Genomic DNA, 24,231 nt, shown 5'->3' on the forward strand with positions numbered 1-24,231 from the left:
GGGTGGCGATGAACCCCTCGGGACCTGAGCTGGTCCGACAGGAACAGTCTGGGCTGGAACCTCCTCGTCAAACTCTACCTGAGGCTCCACTGCTGGTTCTATTGCTTGAGCTCTGGGCTGAGCTCTGCCCCTACCTCGGCCTCGGCCTCGACCTCTACCCCTCGTAGGAGCTGCCACTAGGGGCTCTAGCTGCTGCTCAGCTGAAGATGCAGTACGTGTTCTCGCCATATGCGAAAGAATAATAGCAGAAGAGTTCAATTAGCAATGAGAGAACAAAATCGCACGACAGAGAAGAATAGTAGTGATGGCGATCCTTCAGACTCTACTAAGCCTGCTCATGACTTGTAAGACCTATGCAACATAGTGCTCTAATACCAACTTGTCACAACTCGGAATTCGAACCTTCGGGACCGTGATGGCACCTAACATTTCACTTGCTAGGCAAGCCAACGTTAGAGGATTCTTTAAGCCGACTTTAGTCAATTTCAATAACAAAATCAATCAAACTAAATAGAAGCAAAAACTGAAATGCGGAATAACATAAAGCCCATAATATCTGATAAAATTTGGATTTGGAGTCAAAACTTACGAGCTTCTAAGATTTTCTACAATCAGAGTCTGAAAGAAATACAACTGTTCTGAATGAAAAGAAACAGTAAAATAGGGGAGATAGAAGGGGACTCCAAGGTCTGCGGACGCCAGCAGATCTACCTTGAGTCTATAATAAGCAAGTCCAAGCTACTAAGCCTCACGATCAACTAGGACCGATACCAAAATCTGCACAAGTAGTGTAGAGTGTAGTATGAGTACAACCGACCCCATGTACTCGTAAGTGTCGAGCCTAACCTTGAAAAAATAGTGATGAGGCTATAACAAGACACCCACATAATAAACCTGTGCAGATAACAATATATGTACAAGAAAAACCACAATAACACCAAAACATTTACTATTAGGAGGAGGACATGGTAAAGGGGCACAAGATATAAGAGATACAACGAAAATGATAACTAGAACAGTCAACAAGCTTTTAACCAGTGAAAACAACTAAACACAATGAAGAAAATTGCACGGCATCACCCTTCGTGCTTTTACTCTCAACCTCACAATAAAAAAATGATACTGCATGGCATCATCCTTCGGGCTTTTACTCTCACTCTCAATATAAATCGATAGAAACGACACGGCATCACCCTTCGTGCATTAACTCTCATAATATGGACCGACATTACCCTTCGTGCATTAACTCTCATAATATGGCATGGCATTACCCTTCGTGCATTAATACTCACAATATGGCACGGCATCACCCTTCGTGCATTAACACTCATAATATGACACGGCATCACCCTTCATGCATTAACACTCACAATGTGGCACGACATCACCCTTCGTGTATTAACACTCTCCCTTACCACATAACAATGAACAAGTAATAGCAGGGAGATAGAATAAACAAGAACAACCTTACTTCAACAATGGTTCCAAAATACCAATCTCAACTTTGGAATCAATACTCAATTATCACAAAAGCCCGTAAACACGATAAGAACAATCAATTTAGTAAGTAACTAGTTTAAGCATGGATAAAAAGATCAAAGTAAGCAATAAACTACAAGGAACAAGTCCCACCCACATGCTTTAACCCGACAACAACGCATAAGTACTCGTCACCTCACATATACGTTGTACCCAACATCTAAACATGTAGCAAATAGACAAACAAGTCTTAATCCCTCAAGTCAAGGTTAACCACGACACTTACCTCGCTCCAAAAGTCCACTCAAAGCTCAATCACAGCTTTTCCTTTCAAACAAGCCTCCGAACCAATGGAATCTATAAAATTACCAATCAAATAATTCAAATTAAGCCTTAGGAACTACCCATGATTGCAAAGGATTCAATTTAGGTCATTATTGAAAAAGTCAATAAAAGTCAACCTCCGGGCCCGCTTGGTCTAATCCCGAAATTCAGACCAAAACCCGATTACCCATTCACCCCCGAGCTCGGTTATGTAATTTATTTTGGAATCCGACCTTAATTTGAGGTCTAAATCCCCGTTTTGCAAAAATCTCTAATTCTACCCAAACCCCCAATTTTCACCACGAAAACAATAGATTTTAGGTTGAAATCTTAGAAAATGTAGTGAAAGATTGAAAGAAAATGGATTAGAATCACTCACCAATGGTTTGGGGAAGAAGAGTTCTTTGAAAAATCGCCTCTAGTGTTTTCTTATTTTGAAAATTTGAAGAATGAACAAAAATCCCGTCTAACTCCCATTTTGATCAGTTACAGATGTCGCATTTGCGACCTGGGGTTCACAAATGCGAGCCCCGCAAATGCGAAGAAACAATCGTAAATGTGAAGTCCCTTCCATTCCTGCTGTCATCGCATTTGCGATGATTTGTTTGCAAATGCGAACTTTGACCTTCCGCAAAAGCGACCGTTTGATTGCAATTGTGATCGCTGTACCCCGCTGACGCACTTTGCAAATGCGAACTTAAGGTGCTCCAGCTACTCTTCGCAAATGCGATAATTTTCTCGCAAATGCAAACCCATCATAGGTCGCAAATACGAAGCCTGACCTCGCAAATGTGAGATTAGAGTCCTGCACCAGAACTGAAACACACCAGCAATATTTCTAAGTCCAATTGCACTCCGTAGCCTATCCAAAACTCACCCGAGCCCTCGAGGCTCTAAACCAATTGTGCACACAAGTCTAAAAATATTGTATGAACTTGCTCGCATGATTAAATTGCCAAAATAAAACCTAGAACTACGAATTTAGCATCAAATCAAAGAAAAATTTCAAGAAAACTCATGAACTTCTAATTTCACAACTGGACGTCCGAATCATGCCAAACCAACTCCGTTTCTCACCAATTTTGACAGACAAGTCATAAATATATTATTGGACCTATACCGGGTTTCGGAACCAAAAAATACGGACCCGATATCCAAAAGGCAAACAATAGTCAAATATTTCAAAGTCATTAAGCCTTTAACTTCTAAATTTCAACAAAGTGCGATAACTCGAGCTAGGAACTTCCGAATTCGATTCCAGGCATACGTCCAAGTCTCAAATCACAATACGGATCTACCGGGACCATCAAACCATGAATTCGGGTCAGTTTGCTCAAAATGTTGACCGAAGTCCACTCTTATAGATTTTAAGGCAAAAATTTTATATTTTCTTAGTTTTTAACATAAAAGCTTTCCGGAAAAATACCCGGACTGTGCACGCAAATTGAGGAAGGCTAAACTGAGGTATTTAAGGCTTCAAAGCATAGAATTAGGTTCTAAAATATAAGATGATCTTTCGGGTCATCACAATTTAACTTGCAATAGGTGGGAATAACTTACCTTGCCATATATGATGAAAATCTCTCCTTGAATCTCTCTAAAAATTGTCCAAACCGAGAGAGAAAATGAGTGAAATGAGAAAAACCTCGATTTTTAAACAATCTGCCCAGCCGACTTTCCATTCTTGCGAAACACTAGCCGCACTTGCGGCTCCGCACCTACGGACAAATCCATCGCAAGTGCGGTTCCCTCCAAGCCAGGCAAATCCGCTTCTGCGGACCAATTTCCGCTCCTACAAGACCGCTTATGCGGTCCACCACACGCTCCTGCGCTCCCGCACGTGCAGAGATCTTCCACTTCTGCGACCCCAGCTGCCCATCTCGTTTTCCTCTTCTGCGGAGCACCCTTTGCATCAGCAGGATCGCAGATGCAAAAATATCCTCGCATCTGAGGCCATCCTAGCTCAGTCCAAATGTCGCTTCTGCGGCCACCTGCGGCCCTTTCCACGCATTGCACCAGATCCCAGCTGCCTCAGTACCTCTCCCAAGTCCAAACACGACCCGTTTCCAATTCGATTCGCACCCGAGGCCCCCCGGAACCTCAACCAAACATACCAATACGTCCTAAAGGATACGAACTTAGTCGAGGCTTCAAACCACGTCGAACCACATCGAAATTATAAATCGCGCCTCGAATCGATTTATGAGTTTTTAAATCTTCCAACTTCTATAATTTGCGCCGAAACGTATCAAATCAATTCGGAATGACTTCAAATTTTGCGTACAACTCACAAATCACGATATGAACCCATTCCAAGGCTTGGAACCCCAAACGGACATCAATAACATAAAATCCACTTCAAGCCAAACTTAGGAAATTCTAAAACCTCCAAAATCTCAACTTTCCACAACAAGCGCCGTAATGATCCCGGGCGACCAGATACTCAACCCGAACATACACCTAAGTTCGAAATCATCATACGAATATATTGGAACCTTCAAATCCCGATTCCCGGGTCGTTTACTTAAAAATCAAACCTTAGTCAATTCTTCAAACTTAAAGCTTCCGAATTTAGAAGTTTCTTTCCAAATCAACTCCGAACTTCCCAAAATTCAATTCCGACCACACGTACAAGTCATAAAACATAAAGTGAAGCTACTCAAGGCCTCAAACCGCCGAATGACGGGCTAGAGCTCAAAACGACCGATCGGGTCGTTACATTCTCCCCCACTTAAACATACGGTCGTCCTCGAACGTGCTAAGGACTGCTCCAGAGTTGTCCAAAATCACTATTTAGCTCCTCGTGCACCTACCCGTGCCACCACTACCTAGTTGAGCACATTAGCTCGAGCCAGACTGAAGATCCTCCCTATAACCTTAGATAACAAGCTTTAGAACCAAATTCCAACTTTCGAATTTCTTTACAAGGCCTGATTCTAACACACAAACACCGTATCAATCACCACACACTGTACCAAAACATGATCATGCCCCTATGTTGAAATCACACCGTACACCACATAAGTCGCCCATAATAACATCCTCCGACCACAATAGCTGGAATTTCATGAATCTGATGCCAGGAATATGACTCATGACGCATATAAGTCCTATTCCAACTCTCGAAATACTGCCATGACTGCAGAGATGTGTAGAAACTAATAACCACCTGCCGAATCAACAAATCATGGAGTCTCTCCTCCATACAGAAATATTACCTCGTCTCACCCAGTCCAAGCTACTCAGGCAATAAGCCATCTCAGACACTGCCAACAATCTTATATGACGCCCACAATGCGCCAACAAGCTACAAACTCGAATGTGATACATAAGGAAAGAAAAAAAAACGAACTCTGGAAAAAGACTATCCAGCCCGCGTAACGAATAAAACGGCCAAATAGATACTGTGAACCTTCCTCAGGAATGAAAACAAGGCACGCACAATAAGTGTAAGGAACTAGGCTCAACATCTCACTGTTGTGGCGTGCAACCCTATCCAATATGACTCTGTTGTGGCATGTAACCCAATCCACACAACATGCCCGTGTCGGCGTGCCACCCGATCCAAACAATATACCCGTGGTGGCGTGCCACCCGATACGCATATAACAATCGAGAAGAAAATACATATCAAGCCGTCTCAATCTGGAACAACTCCCACAGTTCACAACCAAAGGAATAGAGCGCCTTCCAGGAATAAACTCTCACATTAGCGATAGTACCAAAATCTGTATGCTTGGTTTCAATCCTTAACAATCAAGTAACTAACATGCCACACTTATAAAAGTTTCTCGTGGGGCACGCTCTCACAACCTTCTGCACCAGGTAGTAAAATTTGCACCTCCGTAACACGAACCATACTAATTTTGTAAGGCAAATCACAATCCGCAAATCAATACATAATGCCTCTTCCCCAGAACACCATTCTCAGGTGACACTAAGATAATGCCAGCTTACTCTAAACATCTGAATTCTTCCCTGCTCATCCGAGATCATGACATTCCTGTCAACACCAAATCGCAACTTTGATCCTCAACTTTCAAATTCCTATGCCGCAGAAAATACAAACCTCAAGTCATTATCTAAACCTCCATGAATCTTCCGGAATCCATTTACACCTCAAGGCCATTGAATCAAATACCTCCCAAAACCAATCAAGTCGCGGTGGCTGTCAAGCCCGCACGTACAACCACAAAACACATGTATAACTTCACATGCTGAAGAACTGATCATTACCACAATCATGCTGATTCAATGATTACTAACCGACCCAACTTCTTCCAATTTACTCTCGACTTGCCTTAGAAATAATAGTAGCTTCATTCTCAAATGTAACGAACCAAATCCGCACTCATCCTGAGTGACCCGTATCACGAGACCACATCGTATCAATACTCTTGAACCATCTCATACTCTCCTTATGCACACAATAGCATCTCCAATTGGTACACCCATTCTGAAAGACCTTCCGCGAATCTGAAACTGTTTCTCCTATTTATTTTCAATACTGCCCCGCAAACCCGATGATAACATAAAAAATTCCCCAAGTATTCTTCACACTATGCTACAAAAATCCCGGTCCCCAGCCACATAGCGAACCCATTAGAACCACTGTTGAGAGTCACCCACTCTGGCTTGGTCCCGAATATGAGCCAAACTCTAACACTCTTTTAGCACATGAACAGTACCAAAGAAGTAACCGGATGAATTCTTTTCCTTGTACATCACATCCACAAGAAGCATTAACTCTAAGTCTTCCCAAAACCTGAACATGAACCGATAAGGCTTAATATAACACACATTCATTAAGTTCCTTGCTCAAATTACCCCTGATATTTTCTTTTCTTAATCATAATTAATCCACCAACGTATCGATAACTAAAAACCGCAAAAGCAGACAACCACGCGATCCAATCATAGACGGTGGGCTCCCCCACTTAGCTTTAAGCTACCATCACATAATGTAGAACCCACAATAATTCCTCCTTCTCGATTACCATGATCTCTCACTGTTAACCGCCAAATTTCTCGTAGTCTTTTGTTAAGCTTTTCATGATACATTCCGAATTATCAGCCACGATCACATACTCGACCTTCTGCTGGGTGGTAAGTAGAACTATTCGTAGAAACCTCATCAAAATCAGACAACTGCTAACCTGTTCACAGGAGATAACCCACCTGTGGTATTCCATGCCGACATCTTCTAACGACGCTGCACCGGGTACAACTACCGCAAGTTCAATAAACCCTCCTGAGCCCATGCTTGTCCACCAGCTGTACAATTCTGTTCATTCCCTACTGACATCAACTGAAAGTCCGACAATACATTCCAAACTCGAAGTCATGTTGCATACCAACGATAATCATGTTTTTACACCCCTATTCATTTCAACCCAACTCCTCTTTGCCATACTCAATCTTCCTCAACACAGTAGCACCATTCCAAATAAAACCCGTAGACCTAGTCACTGTCCACCATGATTCCCAAATCGCCCAAAACTTTCTCAAAGCACGTGGCTATCCTACCACAGAATCCATATGCTACTCTGCCACTCTAACGAGCGCAAAACACACACTAAAATATGCTCGCTAGTCGAATATAGTAAATTACAATATCGTATCCATATAGATTGGAGTTAAACAGTATCATCATAGTTTGTAGCTAGATTGCTATCCAAGAAGATCAACAATTTAGGTTTATGTGATTAAAACTAAAATTAACTAAGAATGTATATTATTGGCTAATGACAATCAACGCAAGTATTAAGCAAAGGAAGTTATCAATTGGGAGAAGATAGGGTTGATAGAATACGTGCAAAATAAATATTTGGGATTTAACTCTAGATAATTCACTTTTAATGTTCAAGTGAGTCTCTCGAATTCACTTGGCTATTAGTTCAATTGATTAATAGAAACTCCTCTCTCGATTAAGTCTTAAACTCAAAAGATGAACTAACTTTAATCACATGAAAATATGCAAGAATTCGTAGTGGATTGGTATTTAGGAGAACCTCTCTCAATTATCCTTCTAACTAAGTTTAATCAACAATTCAACTAGCCTCTTCAGATTACTAAGAAGAATTAATGTCTTCAACCAACAAAATATAATGCAACAATATCACAAGTTATGCCTATCTCGATTACACGATCAAGTGAATATAGATGCAACAATTAAAACATCCAAAATGATTCAATACATAAAACTAGAGTTAATTATCCACAAAACAAGTATCAATACACCAAATCCATCAAACCTTAAAGAGAACTACTCCATGGATATGGAGTAATTCATCATAACAATGTTTAAGTTAAAGGAAAACATAAAACAATCGAAACCCTTGTCTTGAGTAAGGATTGAATGATGAAATCCTTGAGCTTTTGCTTCTCCACCTCTTCCTTGGCTTACTTCGGTCTAAGATGTGTCAAAAATCCATAAAATAACATTTTAACATGTATTTATACTATGTAGGGTCGGGCCTAGAAGAAAACACCTTTTTCTGCGCAAACTGGGATAATAACTCTGTACAAATTGCACAGGCGTGCAACATGGGGCGACGCGCCACACGAGGCGGTTGTGGGAAACTTTAGAGAGCTTGTTCTGATAGACTTCAGGAAAATTGGGAAGCCGTGGCATGCCGTGCGCCGCCCCGTGCACCGCGGCTATGGAAGTTTCTCAGAGTCTAGCTTTTTCCTTGATTTTTGATATCCAGATGTAGTCCTCGACCCCCGAACGGGATCCCGGTTTAATCCCTTGGGCTTTTACTCAGATTTCAAAGCTCCAATTCACACGAATTAGATCCATAACATCTACATCACTCGGAATTACTCCTACAAGGCATAAAACACCCAATAAGTGCAAAACACTAGAGATTAAAGCTGAAACTCAATTAAAGTGCAGTAAATTGAAGTGTAATAAACGACTAAAACAGGAGAGTATAGCCTACCATCAACACCTCACACTTAAACCATTTCTCATCCTCAACCAATCAAACCACACTTTATATAGACACGACCTTATTTAGAAACTTCCCTAACTCATTAAACCAAGAATATTTAAAATAGACTAAGCATAGTAACGTAATATCCTCGCCTCAAGATTTGACTCAAAAGGACTACACATTATTTATAGCCCGCTCACTTACTCTAACACAGATGTCAACAACATTACCTTTCCTTCACGAATCAAGTTCCCTCACAACAATAGAGAGCAGTTCCACACACCATCAAATTTAACAACAATCAGGAACTCAATATCGAAAGAATTCACTCACTCTCAAAAATAGCATTCATATGCCACAAAAGATGAACCATAGGCTTGCCCGTAGTGTACTTCTCAACTAATCGAGCTCATTTAGTCAATGATCAAATAGGACTTTAATTGGTTGTAATGCAGGCTGCGGGACGGGTAGGATACATTTAGATATAAAAGTGACTACACCTCCTTAAGCACTTTAATACATACAATTTAATATTCAAAACCCCACACTTAGTCAACCCATAATTCCACCTTAACATTATTATACATTAACTACAAACTTCTTTAAGCACTATTACATCAAGATTTACCGCTATCATGGAATAATTTACACAATAATACAATTATTTTTTTCTTTCTCTTTCAATTCAAGTGGTTCTTACTTTTTTCAAAACAGTGCACCTTTTTTCTTTTTTCATTAGTTCTACTCAAAAGACAAACCAATCACCCCATACTTCAACTTTTACTAAGTTCATAACAAATTTAAGTGCTCATGAGAGGTACAAGGTTCAAATAGATGATTAATTCAAACAAATGGATAAGGCTTGTAATGTGGTTGCCAAAGAAACAAGATTATAGGCTCAAATGAGTTAACTAAGATACATAACAATTAGGTGGGGAAAAGTCAAAAATTTTAAATTTTTACGGTTTTTTCTCATTTTTCTATCTCTAATTGCTAAAACAACAAAACTAAATTACTAACACAAATACATACAACATATGGTTTTTTCTCATTTTTCTATCTCTAACTACTAAAATAACAAAACTAAATTACTAACACAAATACATACAACATATAATTTTCTCCCACCCCACACTTTAAGTTGTGGCATATCCCCATGACATACAATTAAAAAGCATAAGGTAGATGAAACTTCTCTGGATTTTTAGTCGGGGTCTGAGTCGAACTCCATTCCACGCGCTCGAACCAATGCACACATCCATGCAGACATCTTCTTCTCAGCCTTCTTGGGGTACACCCCACACCTGTCTTTCTCAATCACTGGGACCTTCTCTTTCGAGCTTTTCACTCTCCACTCTACACTTGCAGCTGACTTCTCCTTTCTCACCCCCATCTCCACATTTATCTCGAAAGTCACCGTCTCATCACCCACTCTAAGCATGAGCTTTCTATCATGTATGTCTTATATTGCTCTACCCGTCACTAAGAATGGTCTTCCTAAAATAAGGGGGACCTCTTTATTCTCCTCCATCTTCACTACAATGAAATCTACTAGAAAGACGAACTTATCTACCTGAACTAATACATCTTCCACTATCCCCTCGGGTACTATAGTTGTTTGGTCTGCCAGCTGTAAAAATATTGGTGCCGACCTTATCTCTCCAAGCTCATTCTCCAGTTTTCTATAAATTGGCAAAGGCATTAAATTAATTGAGGCACCAAAATCACACAAAGATTTATCAAAATTAAGAGTGCCTAACGAGCAAGGTATAGTAAAACTCCCTGGATCTCCACACTTTTGTGGGAGTTTGTTTTGCAAGATTGCGCTGCAATGCTCTGTGAGCTTGACTACTGATGTCTCTTCTATCTTTCTCTTCTTTGTCAGGATTTCCTTCAAGAACTTAGCATAGGCTGGCAATTAGGAGAGAACTTCAGTGAATGGCAAATTTACATTAACTTGTTTCAGCATATCCAGAAATATCTCAAATGCTTGTCCAGCTTCTCTCTATAAAGCTTTTGGGAAAAAGGTAGAGCAGGCATGTGCTTGCTCATATCATCAGATTCCTCCCTTCTTGAATTTTCCTCCTTCTTCTTTTTTCTCAGCTCCCTTCTTGCCTTTCTTCTTCTCAGTCTTTTTATCATATTCAATTTTTAGCTCCTTCCCACTTTCTTTTTCAGGTGCAACTTCTTTGTGAATTGGAGTGGGATCTTTCAACACTTGTCCACTTCTCAAGGTTACAACATTTACTGTTTCTTTGGGATTCTTTTCAGTATCAGCTGGCAGAGTACCAGGGATTCTCTCAAATAATATATTTGCAATTTGTCCCACTTATCTCTCCAAGTTACGCAAACCTGTCCCAAGTTCTTTGATAGCTACACCATGAGCATCTAATCTCTTATCAGTCTTGATAATAAAGGATTTCATCAGATCTTCTAACCCAGACTGAATTGGTTGTTGAGGCTGAAACTGCAGCCTCGACTGATTCCCAAAACCAGGAGCTCCTTGAAATCTGGAGTTATTTTGTTGTCATGCATTTGCAGTACCCCCAGGTGAAATCCATGAAAAACCGGGGTGCTTCTGACCCATTGCATTGAAGTTATAATTTCCCACAGCATTTACTTCCTCAGTTGAGGCTTGACACTCATGAGTAGGGTGTCCTCTTCCACATATATCACAAGCTGCGTGATTCTCACTCTGTATTAAAACTAAGGTTAGCTTCCTTATCTCTGTCGCCATGGCATCAAGTTGTACGTGCACATATGTGTTAGCATCAACCTGGTGAACACCATTCGAGCTTCTTCTTTCAGCAATTTCAGAGGGACACTGATTTGTATCTTCAGACAACTCATCAAGAATAATGACTATCTCCTCTGGAGTCTTTTCCATCAACGGACCTCCAGCTGCGTTGCTCAATGTTCTGCGTGAGGCCGGTGTCAATCCCTCCCAAAAATCCTGGAGTTGCATCTAGAGTTCAATTCCACTATGCTGACACTTACGCACTATCTCCTTAAACCTCTCCCAAGCTTCAAATAGAATTTCAGTCTCATTCTGACAGAAGTTATGGATTTCTCTTCTAAACTTGCCCGTTTTCGCTGAGGAGAAATATTTAGCAATAACTTTTCTGGTCATCTCCTCCCATGTTCTAATCAATCCCTGGGGCAAACTTCGAAGCCAGTGCTTTGCATCATCTTTAAGTGTGAAGGGGAATGACCTTAGGTAAACTGAATCTTGTGACATAGCATTATATTGAAATGTGTTCATTATCTCCTCGAAGTCCATCAGATAATTGTTTGGATCTTCGTTCATCTTTCCTCTAAAAACACAGCTATTTTGAAGCGTTTGGAGCAACCCTTGCTTCAGCTCAAAATTATTAGCTACCACTGGAGGTGGCCTCACACTTGACCGGCCTTGGTTGTAGACCGGTCTAGCATAATCACCAAGTGGTCTCCCTTGGCCGGGAGCTATGTTTCCGAACTGATCTGCACCCACAGGCTGATTTTGAGCCATTCTTCGAGCCCTCTCCTCCTCATAAGAAATTTGTGCATCTCTAAGTGCTTCTTCTTCAGCATCCCTTGCAGCTTTCTCTCTGAGTTGGACTGCCTCTCTCGCAGCCAAATCAACATTATCATCATCTCCAGCCATGCGTTCCTTGGTTGAGGATTGCCCAACCTTATCTACTTTCTCGGCGAGATTTCTTTCCTTCCTCAACTGTCGCAGTTGTTTCTCGATTTCTGGTTTGTATGGTTGTAATTCCTTATCAGAAGATCGAGTCATGCACCAATCTAACCTGTAGCCTGCGCACAGTCAAATAACACCAAACGTAGAAAGGGAAAAATAAAATAAAGTAAAAGAAAAATTCCCGAATTAGCACTACAGACTATTTCAAACACTATTGATTGCCAATCCCCGGCAATGACGCCAAAATTTGACGAGCGCAAAACACACACTAAAATATGCTCGCTAGTCGAATATAGTAAATTAAAATATCGTATCCACATGGATTGGCGTTAAATAGTATTATCATAGTTTGTAGCTAGATTGCTATCCAAGATGATCAACAATTTAGGTTTATGTGATTAAAACTAAAATTAACCAAGAATCTATACTATTGGATAATGACAATCAATGCAAGTATTAAGCAAAGGAAGTTATCAATTGGGAAAAGATAAGGTTGATAGGATAGGTACAAGATAAATGTTTGGGATTTAACTCTAGATAATTCACTTTTAATGTTCAAGTAAGTCTCGAATTCACTTGGCTATTAGTTCAATTGATTAATAGAAACTCCTCTCTCGATTAAGTCTTAACCTCACAAGATAAACCAACTTTAAGCACGTGAAGATATGCAAGAATTCGTAGTGGATTGGTATTTAGGAAAACCTCTCTCGATTATCCTCATAACTAAGTTTAATCAACAATTCAACTACCTCTTCCGATTACTAAGAAGAATTAATGACTTCAACCAACAAAATAAAATGCAACAACATCACAAGTTATGCCTCTATCGATTACACGATCAAGTGAATATAGATGCAACAATTAAAACATCCAAAATGATTCAATACATAAAACTAGAATTAATTATCCACAAACAAGTATCAATACACCAAATCCATCAAACCCTAAAGAGAACTACTCCAAGGATATAGAGTAATTCATCATAACAATGTTTAAGTTAAAGGGAAACATAAAACAATCCAAACCTTTGTCTTGAGTGAGGATTGAATGATGAAATCCTTGAGCTTTTGCTTTTCCACCTCTTCCTTGGCTTACTTCGGTCTAAGATGTGTCAAAATTCCATAAAATAACGCTTTAACATGTATTTATACTAAGAAGGGTCGGGCCCAAACGAAAACACCTTTTCTTGCATGAACTGGGATAATAAATCTATAAAGATTGCCTAGGCACACCGCATGGGGCGACGCGCCACGCGGGGCGGTTGTGGAAAACTTTAGAGAGCTTGTTCTGACATATTTCAGGAAAATTGGGAAGCTATGGCGTGCCGCGCGCCGCGGCTGTGGAAGTTTCTCAAAGTCTAGCTTTTTCTTTGATTTTTGATATCCAGATGTAGTCCTCGACCCCCGAACGCGATCCCGGTTTAATCCCTTTGGCTTTTACTCAGACTTCAAAGCTCCAAATCACTCGAATTAGCTCCATAACATCTACATCACTCGGAATTACTCCTACAAGACATAAAACACCCAATAATGCAAAACACTAGCGATTAAAGCTCAAACTCAATTAAAGCGCAGTAAATTGATGTGTAATAAGCGACTAAAACACGAGATTATAGACTACCATCACACTACCCCTTCGGTTAAACCATCTCCTTTAAGAAACTCCCCGACCTCTGCTTTTCATACTTGTCCTGCTAGCAATTCAACCACCGCGAGACACTTCTCGCCATGTACTTCCTCATACTTCGCTGTTCAAATGTTGCGTCAAATCAAGTCCATATTTGTAGCACCCGAACTAATAAATTGCTACCAACTCTAAGCCTCCTCGAAGATCATCTCTCTCTTCAGCCATCATCATTAGAAATACCAATTCGATTCTGAATCGCTACACACCACTATCTTTGTCAAGCGCCCCCGACATCATTTTCACAACATCCTACCCCGAAGGAAAATCGAAGAAGACGATAACACCGGCAAACCTTAATGCGTTCAACAAGGATGACGATACCATATCACAAATGAGAATTCCACCACACTCGAAAATACCAAGTCTCGTCACTTCATCAACCAAGGCCTGAACATCCATTGTCTGATTGCCTTTCCTTTGCTGGAATTGAATGCTGAACCTCTAAATCATGCACCGGAAATCCTACTTTCTAATCATTCACTGCCTCGACACATAAACAAGCACCCTTCCATTATACAAACATTGTGCTATTACAACGCATAAACATCATAGCAATCCGTGCACAGTCTCGAAACCATATGGAATACAGATACTGAGTTGGGACAAAAGAACATCCTTCCGCAAGGCGACGATAATAGCCTGCCCGAACACTCAGGAAAAAACATCCTGCACCACGTCTGCAATACCAATACAACTACTCGATTCCCAATTGACAACAAGTGCCCCACGTCGCGTAAGATTGAGTAGGAAGGAAATAATGGCACAAGCCTCAATGGAATCAAACCGCACGATGAGGAAATCAAGAAGGGAAGTGCTCCTAACAACCCTGTAGCCTCACGAAGATAAGTGCAGATGTCTCCGTACCGATCCGCAATACTCTACTAGACTTGCTCATGACTCATGAGACCTAAGTGAACCTAACGCTCTGATACCAAGCTGTCACGACCCAAAATCCAATAAAGGTTGTGATGGTGCCTAACGCCACCGTCAAGCAAGCCAACGGTGATTGATCAACTTAATTACTCATTTTATTACTTTTGACATCATAATATCCATTAATTAAATAGTATAAAATAGAAATTACAGGGTGAAATGATAATAATTACATGAACGAACATAACAAACAACCAGTAGGAACCTTCAAAACCTGGTGTCATAAGTGCATGAGTATTAACTAGAAAATATAACAAAATACAATATCTGTCTAGAATATAAAATTTCACTAAGTAGTTACATCCTCAATCGGAGTATATAAATTATGGATCTTACCAGATAGGCCGTCACAGTTCAAATTAGGAAAACTCACAGATATACTGGCTTATTGCCAAAGGTTACGCACGATTTCATAAGAGTGTTTTATAGAAATGCCGAGGCGTACGACCCGATCCCATCATATTGTGTGCACTTCCGAGGGTCGAACGACACGAACTATATATACATCTATTATATTGCCGAGGCGAATGGCCCACTCCCATGAAAGTGTGATACAAAATTCTGCCGAGGCGAACAACCCAATCCCATCATAATGTGCGTATTGCCGAGGGTCGAACGACACAAATCATAGATGTATTTATTATACTGCCGAGGTGAACGACCCGATCTCATTAGAATAAGAAGCTTTAACGGGTCCTTGACCCCATTCACGAATAAACGCGCGAGTTATGAACTTTAAGGAAAACCTTTCAATGAAAACGCATAGCGCGGGAGAAATTCATAAGAAGAGAACAATTATTCTGCGGCTAATCATGAAGCCCGTCAACTCTCTACCATAGCAAGTCTATCACTCTGCGCAAGTCTAGTCTCAAGTAGTCATGTAAAAAAATAAAGGAATTTAATAGGCAAGGGACAACTCAAATAGTATAGTTATAGCATGGTGTGAACCTAAGTTTACCCGGACAATAACATAAATTTAGCTACGTACAGACTCCTGTCACCTCCTGTGTATGTAGACCCCGCAACAAGTAGCACATATCAAATACATCACCTAGGGGTAGTTTTCCCCTCACAGAATTATGACAGGAGACTTACCTCGCTCCGAAATTCCATAGCCGGCTCCAACGCCACTCTAACACCTCAAACTGATGCCCGTCTCTCCAAAACTAGTCAAACAAATGTGCAAATTCATAAATATATACTGTATTACCCATAACTAATCAATTTATAACAATTCCCAACTTCGCTCGAAAAGTCAATAAAGTCACCCTTCGGGCCCACATGCCCGGATTCCGCAAATTTTTGAAGACAATCATTACGCATAACATTACGAATTCAAATATATAATTTGTTCTTAATTCCATGTCCAATTTCGTGGTCAAATACAAAAAATACCAAATTTTAGGTTTTCTACCAAACCCCCCATAATTTTCACTAGTTTCTATATTTAAATCATTATAGAATCCATGTATTTAACTTACAATAGGCGGAAATAACTTACCTTGCCATAGATGATGAAAATCTCTCCTTGAAGCTCTCCAAATATTTTCCAAACCGAGAGAGAAAATGAGTGAAATGAGCTAAACCTTGATTTTTAAACAATCTACCTAGCCAACTTTCCGCACCTGCGGACAAATCCATTGCAGATGCAGTTCCCTCCAAGCCAGGAAAATCTGCTTCTGCAGACCAATTTCCGCTCCTGTGAGACCACTTTTGCGATCCACCACACGCTCTTGTGCTCCCGCATGTGCGGAGATCTTCCGCTTCTGCGACCCTAGCTGCCCATCTCGTTTTCCGCTTCTACGGAGCACCCTTCGCATATATGGGCTCGCAGATGCGGAAATATTCTCGCATCTGCGGCCATCCCAGCTCAGTCCAAATGTCGCTTCTGCGGACACAACGCCACACCTGCGGGCTCGCACCTGCAGTGCATTCCACGCATATGTGATTACACTAGATCCCAGCTGCCTCAACACCTCTCCCAAGTCCAAACACGATCCGTTTCCAATCCGATTTGCACCCGAGGGTCCCCGTTACCTCAAACAAATATACCAATACATCCTAAAATACGATAAGAACTTAGTCGAGGCTTCAAACCACGTCGAATCACATCAAAATTATGAATCGCGCCTCGAATCGATTTATGAGTTTTCAAATCTTCCAACTTCTTTAATTTGCGCCGAAGCGTATGAAATCAATCCGGAATGACTTCAAATTTTGCGTACAAGTCAAAAATCACGATACGAACCTATTCCAAGGCCCGAAACCCCAAACGGATATCAATAACATAAAAATCCACTTCAAGCCAAACTTAGGAAATTCTAAAACCTCCAAAATATCAACTTTCCACAACTAGCGCTGTAATGCTCCCGGGCGACCCGATACTCAACCCGAACATACACCTAAGTCCGAAATCATCATACGAATCTATTGGAACCTTCAATCACGATTTCGGGGTCATTTATTTAAAAATCAAACTTTAGTCAATTCTTCCAACTTAAAGCTTCCGAATTTAGAATTTTCTTTCCAAATCAACTCTGAACTTTTCGAAATTCAATTCCGACCACACGTACCAGTCATAAAACATAAAGTGAAGCTACTCAAGGCCTCAAACCACCAAACGACGCGTTAGAGCTCAAAACGACCGGTCGTGTCGTTACATAATCGTTCTCCATAGTCAATGTAATCAGTCCACAAATACAAGCTAAAATATGCGAGGTAACGTTAGCATCTTCCAACCTAGCTCTTAACTAACCTTTCTTGGATAAGTGTTTTATCTCTTTTTGTTCTCAACTGGAATACCGTTTCAAAGTTTTTGAGATTTTATTTTAACCTCAAATATATAATGATTTGAGTTATCTTAGACATCTGATTTCACAGGGCAACAAGTTTATCCTTGAAATAACTTTCTAAACCCTACTAAGACTTTATATCTTTTAAGTCCGCGCATTGAATTAAGCTTTACAAAGACAATTAAAAATTATAATTTAGGACAATTGAAATAGATATAAATTAAAATATAAATATTTTAAATTCAAGTCTATGAATTCCAACTTTTCCAGGTGTTTACAGTTAAAAAAAAGAAGAGATTTTCATGTTTTAATTTAAAATGCCTTTTAAAAATAACTTAAATTTAGATAATTAGTTGTAAAAAACGAAGGGTGTACGAAGCATGAATTGGTACAACCACGGGAAAAAGGATATCATGGTTAAAATCGTTTCGAATAGAGACGAAAATTCAAACAACACTAAAATTTAACAAAAAGATTTAAAGAAGTCTCCTTCACTGTCATTTAATTTAAGTTTTTTTTTCCAATTATTTGACATAGTTGTATATAGGATTGGGATATTTTGATTGACTTATTTTTCTAGTTATTGTACTTCATCTATCTGGCATAACAAATTCAAGAATGTAAGCACGTTGTTCCTCAACTGTTGACTTCTCCAAATGCTCAAATGACTCGATTTCCATATCATCATTCAAATACAATATCGAAAAATATTTAGAATGAGGACCAATACGCCCTAACTCTAAAATTTTATTACTATTTACATCCTCATATGCAAACACACTAGAGTCTTCAAGTATAACATTATTTACTTTCTTACATGACTCTAATGCACTTTTCTCCACATTGGCATCATCAACAAAAATATGGTCGAATGATTGACTCTCCACTTTTAGCTCCTCAATTTGGCGTATAAGCTCATTTTCAGCATCACACAACTCATAACTATTTTGTTCGGCGTTAGACGCATCAACCTTTGCACTCAATTGAACCTCCAAGCCATTAATAGTAATGCCAAATTGTTCGATCTCTTATCCCAGTTCAACTCTTTCTTCTATTAAATGTCTCATCCTATCTGTAACTTCCTCATGTTGAATCTCATATATCTCTAATTTTTTATCTTGTTCCATTAGCCAAGTTTGGCTCAGAATTTCCTCTTCTTCAAAAGTTTTCTCTTGCCGGAACTCGCTCTCTTCTTCAATTTGAGGCTCTTCCTGAATATCAACTAAGTCTGCAGCTTGTTGATCACCGAATGTTTCAACCCATTCTTCTACTTTGGCATTCATTCTCTTCATTGCTGCCTTGAGATTTTCCATCTCTTTTCGGCGTTCATGAGTTTGCTCCACTAGCTGCCTCACCATATCCATTTTATGAGCATCATTTTCCATGGCCTCAATATTGTTGCTCCTAACATTATTAGAAAGATCACAATAAGGGCTCGGAGAAGGATAAAAAGAATTAGGATAATCATCTCAATGGCCACCTTGACCACCACACATGTCACAAATAGTCCACTCATAGGATTGAGATTATGCGTACAATCCATTCTCGGGAACATTTTGACAATTATTCCACCAGTGAGGTCCTCCACAATATGGACAAGGGTAATCATAATAAGAATAACTACCATGCGGCCAATTTTTATTACCACATGCCATGTGAAGATAAGTAAAAAAATACTTCATAAAAAAAATAAAAATAACTTGAGTAGATAAAAAGTAAAAATCTAATCTTGAAAATAGCTAATTCTAAGACCCCGATAACGGTGCCAAAAACTTGTTGCAGCCAAACGCACACACAAGTATACACGGTCGTCAAGTAATAAAGTGATAAGATAGAGTATCGAAACCACGAAGACTTGTTATCAACTATTAACTAAATTAGACTATCCTAATTATCTAACTAAGAATTAAACCCAAAACAATTTGAACATAAACTACTGAGAATAATGAAAAATAAATAGTGAACTCTAACAAAAGAAGGGCAGATTTTTATGTTATCAATGCGATAAAAATGATCTAGGGTTATGAGCTTTCTAACAATCCTATTGTATTAATCAATTGAGTTGACATATTAATTTATCTGATTTATTGGTTGGCGGGGTTAATATTGCTCATAAAATTCTATCGAGTTCTTACTCGCCTATTCCAGCTAACCTAACGCTCTTATGTCTATAGAGTTAGAATAAACAAGAATGCATTCATAATTCCCATGTAATAACCAAGCAAGACAATTAATATATGTCTATCCTAATTGTGAATCTATTCCCCGATGCCCGAGTACAAGAACTTGCTCTACTCAATCCTATATGCAATCTAGAATTCCCACTTTCGAGTTCAACTCTAGATTCGTAGATAGTATTTAATTGGTGATCAAGCAATTAAATAATTAAGCGCAAGATTGAATAAATAAACTAATATGATAAATTAAAAAGCCAAAATCAATATTCAAACAATAATAGTCATGAAAGAACCACAACCCTAGAACGTGAAGTTTAGCTCCACATTGACATGGTAGACAAACAACAAAAAAAATACAAAACTTACTAAGTTTGGCAGAACAAAGATGAAACCAGGCCTCCACGGTGGCTCCTTGCTCTCCCTAGGTCAAATATTCCCTCTTAGAAACGTTCAACTCTTTTCTTAGACATGTTTAGGGAGTATTTATAGGCTAGGGTCGAAGTCTCCAAGTCCAAAACTGAGTAAAAAATAATTTATTTGCAGACTGAGGGACCAAGCCTTAAGCTAGGTGGGGCCTGGTCTGTAGCCATGTGGGACCTCACCTTAAGCCAGGCGGGGTGAGGCCTGGGGTGAGGTAGCATCTCGCCTTACGCCAGGCGAGGCGAGGCCTGAGGCAACGTACTTTTGCCTTGCTCTGATTTTCTCCTTTTCATGCTCTTTTCTTGTGCCTTCAACATCCTTCTGTGAAACTTTCATTCCTTTATGAATTCCAATGATGCTACACATTAAAACAACTCAATTAAGCTCACACATCGCATAATTAATCATTATAATACCAAAATACAAGGCACCTAATGCACTAAAACTATACATTTATAGCCAAACATTAATAACGAAGGTTAAATATAAATAATTTTCGAAATTAGAGAGGCAAATTTGGCCCTTTTCTCATTTTTATTTGTACTACAAGGTACAAACGAGTTACACTCGAGGAACAAAAGATATTGATCAGTTGACCATTGGTAAATTTAAAAAGAGGATATGATGTAGACGTATCATGTTAAGAAACGTGCAATGTCAAAATATATGGATAACGACTCAGCCGGTCGTTTTATGTATTTCAGTCTTGTTCCCCTATTTGATGTTCCTCGTGTGTGTATTTGATATTTGGTGATTTAGGGGGATGGTTGGGATTGGTTTCGGGAAGGTTTTGGAATGAATTGAGATACTTAGTCTCATATTGAAAGCTTAAGTTGTAAGAGTTGGCCAAGGTTTGACTTTTGTATAAACGAGCTCGGATTCATATTTTGATGGTTCCAATAGGTTCGTATGATGATTTTCAACTTAGGCATATGTATGAATTTGGATTTGGAAGTTCCTAAGTTGATTTGGCTCTAAATGTCAAAAGTTGAAAAGTTCATAAGTTTGATCGTGGGTTGACTTTGACGATATTAGGTTTGAATTATTGATCCGGGAATCGGGATAGGTCTGTTTAGTCATTTAAAACTTGTATTTAAAGCTTGATTTCATTCTTGATTGGTTAGACTTGAATCATATGCTTGGTTTTGAATGTTTGAAGTTCTTGAACTTGAAGGAATGCATTATGTGTTTTGGTGTACGATTCATGGTTATGGGTGTTATTTTGATATTTGGAGATTGCGAGCATGTTCATATATGGTTTATATAATTGTTGGTATGATTGAACAGGGTCTGGGGGGACTCGAGTGGGTTTCGGACCACCCGTAGAATTTTGGGAAGTTGCATATTTTGCTGGTGTCAGTTCCTATTTCGTGACCACAGAGGCTTGATCACAATCGCAGAGTGTTTTGAGCTGGGTAAGGATGTTCTTCTTCATGTTCATGACACAGAGGTTGCATTCGTAATGTGTGAGGCTGAATAGCCTTCGCATTTCCAGCCTGGGCATCGCGTTCGCGTATCAGTGAGGCCGAATGAGGAGGGTAAGGTCTTTGGCCTTCGCGTTCGCGGGAAGAGACAACGTTCAAGTAGGCTTGTGGTTTTTGGGCATCTGGATTGCGAGATGGGTGTCATATTCGAGTATTTGTAATTTGAAGCTGAGGATATTTGTGCTTTGTGAATGCGAGGCGGTGGCCGCGTTCGCGGAGGATACCACTAGACAGAAGTATAAGTGATGTAATTTCGGGACTTAGACACATTATTTGATATTTTGAGCCCTAGACTTAGAGAGGGGTATTGTTTAAAGGGGATTATCACATAAGGCAATGGGGTAAGTGATTTCTACTTATTTTAACATTTTATCTTGTTTTCCCATGCATTTTTACATATAGATCATGGGATTTTAAAGAGAAATTTTGGGATATTTACTATAGTTTTGGAGAGTGAAAAATAGAGATTTGAACCCTTTCGGAGCCGTATTTGGATGAAACTTATATATTTGGACTCATGTTTTAATGGGTAATCGATATTTGTGACTTTTGTTGGGTTCTAGATGTGGGTGCGGGTTAACGTTTTGTTGACTTTGTGTATTCGTATAAAAATCGAAGCTTTATTATTTGGAGTAGTTTCCTTTGGCTTTATTTGATGTTATTGAGTTATTTTTGACAAGATTCGAGCCGTTCAGAGGTTGATTAGCGTGGGAAGGTATTTTTGGAGTATTGATTTGGCTTGTTAGAGGTAAGTATCTTGCCTAAACTCGGTTGAGGCACTATTTTCCTTAGTTATTGGTGTTGTCTATGTGCTAAGGGTGGCGTGCATACGAGGGATTGAGCCCATGTGCTTGCCCGGGTTTTATTCATGTTCGAGGTAGTATCTAGGCTATATTATGCCTTGTTTAGAATATTTGTTATTCTTACTATCATTCTTTACATGTTGTACGATTACCTGACTTCGTGAATCATGTTAGAGATTTTGTGTATGTTAATCTTCTGTTCAAACATAATAACTGCTATTTTGAGGCATATCTACCTGATCTTAGCCGTAATTGTACACTTCGCACTTGCATACACTTTAACATGTTATTTTATCAGTCCAAGAGTCTTTGATTTGATGTTCATTGATTGTATGCATGTATTCTTGTGTATGCTTCTATGTTCTGGACTAGTTTGATAGCACATGAGTTGTCAGTGCGGGTTGAGTTGATTGTGGCACGTGAGTTGTCCGTGCAACTTGTGGATAAGGATCCATCCCCTTAGGATCGTCCTCTCATATTTCTCCTTGATGACGTACACGTGCTTGTGGAAAACTGATAAGTGTTGAGTTTTTGTATATCTTCTCTATATAACAATTCCTTGGGTGTATACATGATTTTACTACATATACCCTTTATATGTTGGCTCTGTACTTGTATACATGCCTCTTTATTCATATCTTCTCGATATTCAGTTTATGTTAGTAAAATAATACACATTACATATCTTCTCTATATGTCTCTCTCTGTGTGATTTGACTTGCCTTTACACATATCTCCTCTATATGTTGAACTCTTATCGTGTTTAATATTTGTGCATATCTCCTCTATGTGCATCATGAGCTTTACCTGTAGCTAGGCATAGAATCTAGTTTTACTACTGCATATTCGGGTATTTATGACTTGTACAGATTTTTATCACGTGAGTATCATTGATGATTCTTGATCACGTCCAATTCACACCCCAATTAAGGGAATACGAAACGATCATTACAATAATAAACACAACGCGAGTCGGGGTAGAATTCATAAGGAGTTTAGATTGGGTGTTAAAGTAAATACTCAAGAGAGAAACTCGAAATAACTAGATTTGACTTCCATACAAAAGTGTGTGCCAATTTTGCTAAATTAAACTACTAATAATTTTGACCAGCTAGTAAACAAGTGATGATTGAAATGTTTGTGAGGGTATATCAAATAGAGAAAATCCTAGGGTTGTAACCTTAACCTAGGTGTAAACCTAATGGGTAGAGGAAATCTATTCTTGCTTAGTAGATCAGGGGTTTGTTATGACTCTCAATACACGAGTACCCACTTAATACCTTTCAATTAAAGAGTAATTATGCCCAAATTGGCTCTCTCAAGTCAAAATGGGTAGGAATCAAAGCAATTGAATATGAGTTCAAGTTAGATTTTCCCTATCTATAGTTCAAATCCTTTAATTAAACTAATCGATACTTCAACTAGTTCAAATTTCTTGTTAGCCAAGTTTTCCTAGACTAAACTCCTCTTTCTCAAGTAAGAACAAAGTCAAATAGACACGAATCAATGCTTGCAA

At 39.3% G+C, this 24,231-nt stretch overlaps 1 protein-coding gene and 1 non-coding gene across 2 annotated transcripts; one reads left to right on the plus strand and one right to left on the minus strand.

The window, feature by feature from the left end:
- The first annotated feature begins 11,716 nt into the window (after positions 1–11,716).
- On the plus strand, positions 11,717–11,823 carry LOC117274085 (small nucleolar RNA R71). The gene has a single exon (XR_004504160.1). It is a non-coding gene; the product is annotated as a small nucleolar RNA R71 (small nucleolar RNA).
- A 6,598-nt stretch (positions 11,824–18,421) lies between these two features.
- On the minus strand, positions 18,422–19,216 carry LOC138895709 (uncharacterized). The gene is made up of 2 exons (XM_070180429.1): positions 18,911–19,216; positions 18,422–18,802 (listed from the first exon to the last, which is right to left on the minus strand). The coding sequence occupies exons 1-2, from the start codon at positions 19,214–19,216 to the stop codon at positions 18,422–18,424; spliced, it is 687 nt and encodes a 228-aa protein (XP_070036530.1).
- Between the last annotated feature and the right edge of the window lie 5,015 nt (positions 19,217–24,231).

Source organism: Nicotiana tomentosiformis, chromosome 7 (genome assembly GCF_000390325.3).
Source record: "Nicotiana tomentosiformis chromosome 7, ASM39032v3, whole genome shotgun sequence".
NCBI lineage: Eukaryota > Viridiplantae > Streptophyta > Magnoliopsida > Solanales > Solanaceae > Nicotiana > Nicotiana tomentosiformis.